Genomic DNA, 2,163 nt, shown 5'->3' on the forward strand with positions numbered 1-2,163 from the left:
TAGGAGGCTGATTCGGCTGGTGAGGCAGGTGTTTCCGTGACAGTTATAGTGAGTGCACACAAATAAACGTAGAAGCTTTACAGATTCGAAAGATGTATTACTCTTATCTCTATGACAAAAATGACAGAGTATTTTAAGAGCAAGTGACCGCACCGGCGCCTCCATCTGTCATGCAGTGACAGATGGTCGACTAAAGGTTAGTCGACTATTAGGGGGCAGCCCTATAAATCACAGATTAGTATCTGAACATTCAGGTTAAATCTTTATGACATCTGTGAGAACACAATGAGCTCATGGGATTTCAGAAAAAGTGGAAAATAAGAGGAAAATAAACTCTTACACAGAGATGGCAGGTGAAGGAGTATCTATCAAACTAGCAGAATTAAGCAACTGAAGCTCCAGTAAATGTTTGGTGGGTCAAAAACAGGAGCAGCAGCTCATGTGATGTGATGAAGATGAATGAAATGAACTTCATCTTCAGTCATCAGAGTCAGTTGTGCTGAGATTTAGTGTGTTAGTGAACATTTATTTTACAAGCTTTAGTCTTAGAATTTACATTAAAGGACAAAGACATGAGACTATCAGAGAGATGATCTTACCGCAGTTTCTCCAGTTTACAGTGAGGATCCTTCAGTCCAGTACAGAGACGATCCACACCCAAATCTCCTATTTTATTCCCAATCAGATCCAGTCCTCTCAGGTGTGAGGAGTTTGATCTCAGAGCTGAAGCCAGAGAAGCACAACTTTCATCTGTGACGCCACAATCAATCAACCTGTAGAGAAAAATGACACACTCTTCACTCTCTCAGATCAGATTAGTTTAGCCGTGAATCCATTAGTACAGAGAAAGTACAAATCAATGTGTGATAGATCATTGAACTGAGATTTAAAATGTCAAAGAGCAAAAAAAAAAAAAAAGCATGATCATAAATCATCTAAAGTCTCATTCGAGAAAAATAAATAGTATTGCTTTATTGCACTGTCAGTATTTTTAAACAAATTGTCTTATGAAGACATTCATACAAATCTGTTTAATCACACTATTCATTACAGAGTTGAGTTTTATACTGTTATTTTGATCTGTATGGAGTAGTGTGTGTGTGTATGTGTGTTTATCCTCCATCACCCAAGGATAGCAAAGATTAAGATCACTTACACTGTGAGATATTATTTATACATAGTGTAAATTGTGGCAGATAGTACTTATACCTCAGTGTATTCCAGTGCTTTACAAAACAGTAGATAAGAACATATTCTTTGTATATGATTCTATTGATTATAAACAGATGCTGCCTTATAGTGTCCTTACATGTGTCTATTCCTAAAGCCACTCCTACACCTACTACTTATCATACTGAAGCTGCTGATCAGTGAAGGTGTTCTTGAAGGTGCAGGAAGAGAGTCACAGTTTTGAGTTTGGGAACAATATGAGCTGCATGTGGGTGATACACCAGCCCATCTGATCAACGTGAGGACACCACATACAATTTTAATTATAGGCCTGTTAAATGCCTGTTAGCCATTTAAAGGTTTTGCTAATGCAAAAACAGGTTTAACATGAACACATAAGTCCACACATGTACAAGAAACAAAGTCACACAATGTCTTACTTTCTTTACCTTGATTGACAGTTGTCTCATCCAATCAGTAGTAAGTATTCCTTTCACAAATGATACCTAATTGTTACATTTTGTAACTTTTTCTGACTTTCTTTGGGTGATTTGTTTTTCACTTCACAAATACTTTACAGTGTGTCATATATAATCTTACCACAGTATCTCCAGTTTACAGTGAGGATTTTGAAGTACATCAGAGAGAAGATTCACTGAATTTCCTAGTTTATTCCCAGTCAGATTCATTTATCTCAGGTGTGAGGGGTTTGATCTCAGAGCTGAAGCCAGAGCAGCACAACCTTCATCTGTGAAGCCACAATCCCACAACCTGTAGAGAACAATGACACACTCTACACTTTCTCATATCAAATCAGATCAGTTTATATGAAGGTAAAAGAGTAGCATAACTCGACAGCTAGCTGATTTGAATTTGAGAACTTGTCATAATAACATTCATATTTGTAAGTTAAAATGTAAACTCACAGTTCTGATATGAAAAGCTTCAAATCTTAGCGCTTTGACATTTCCTACTCCTTTTGCGATATTCCTG

General features: G+C 37.0%; 1 protein-coding gene across 1 annotated transcript in view; it reads right to left on the reverse strand.

Annotated features, from left to right (window-relative positions):
- LOC107689339 (ribonuclease inhibitor-like) overlaps nucleotides 1-1,911 on the reverse strand; it is a 41,859-nt gene extending 39,948 nt beyond the window's left edge. Inside the window, exons 1-2 of the mRNA XM_016487289.1 lie at nucleotides 1,771-1,911; nucleotides 600-773 (exon numbers count right to left, since the gene is read on the reverse strand). Coding sequence (XP_016342775.1) covers nucleotides 600-773; nucleotides 1,771-1,859 — 263 coding nt within the window. The 5' untranslated portion in view covers nucleotides 1,860-1,911. The remainder of the gene's footprint in view (nucleotides 1-599; nucleotides 774-1,770) is intronic.
- Between the last annotated feature and the right edge of the window lie 252 nt (nucleotides 1,912-2,163).

Source organism: Sinocyclocheilus anshuiensis, unplaced genomic scaffold (assembly GCF_001515605.1).
Source record: "Sinocyclocheilus anshuiensis isolate Anshui unplaced genomic scaffold, SAMN03320099.WGS_v1.1 scaffold1335, whole genome shotgun sequence".
NCBI lineage: Eukaryota > Metazoa > Chordata > Actinopteri > Cypriniformes > Cyprinidae > Sinocyclocheilus > Sinocyclocheilus anshuiensis.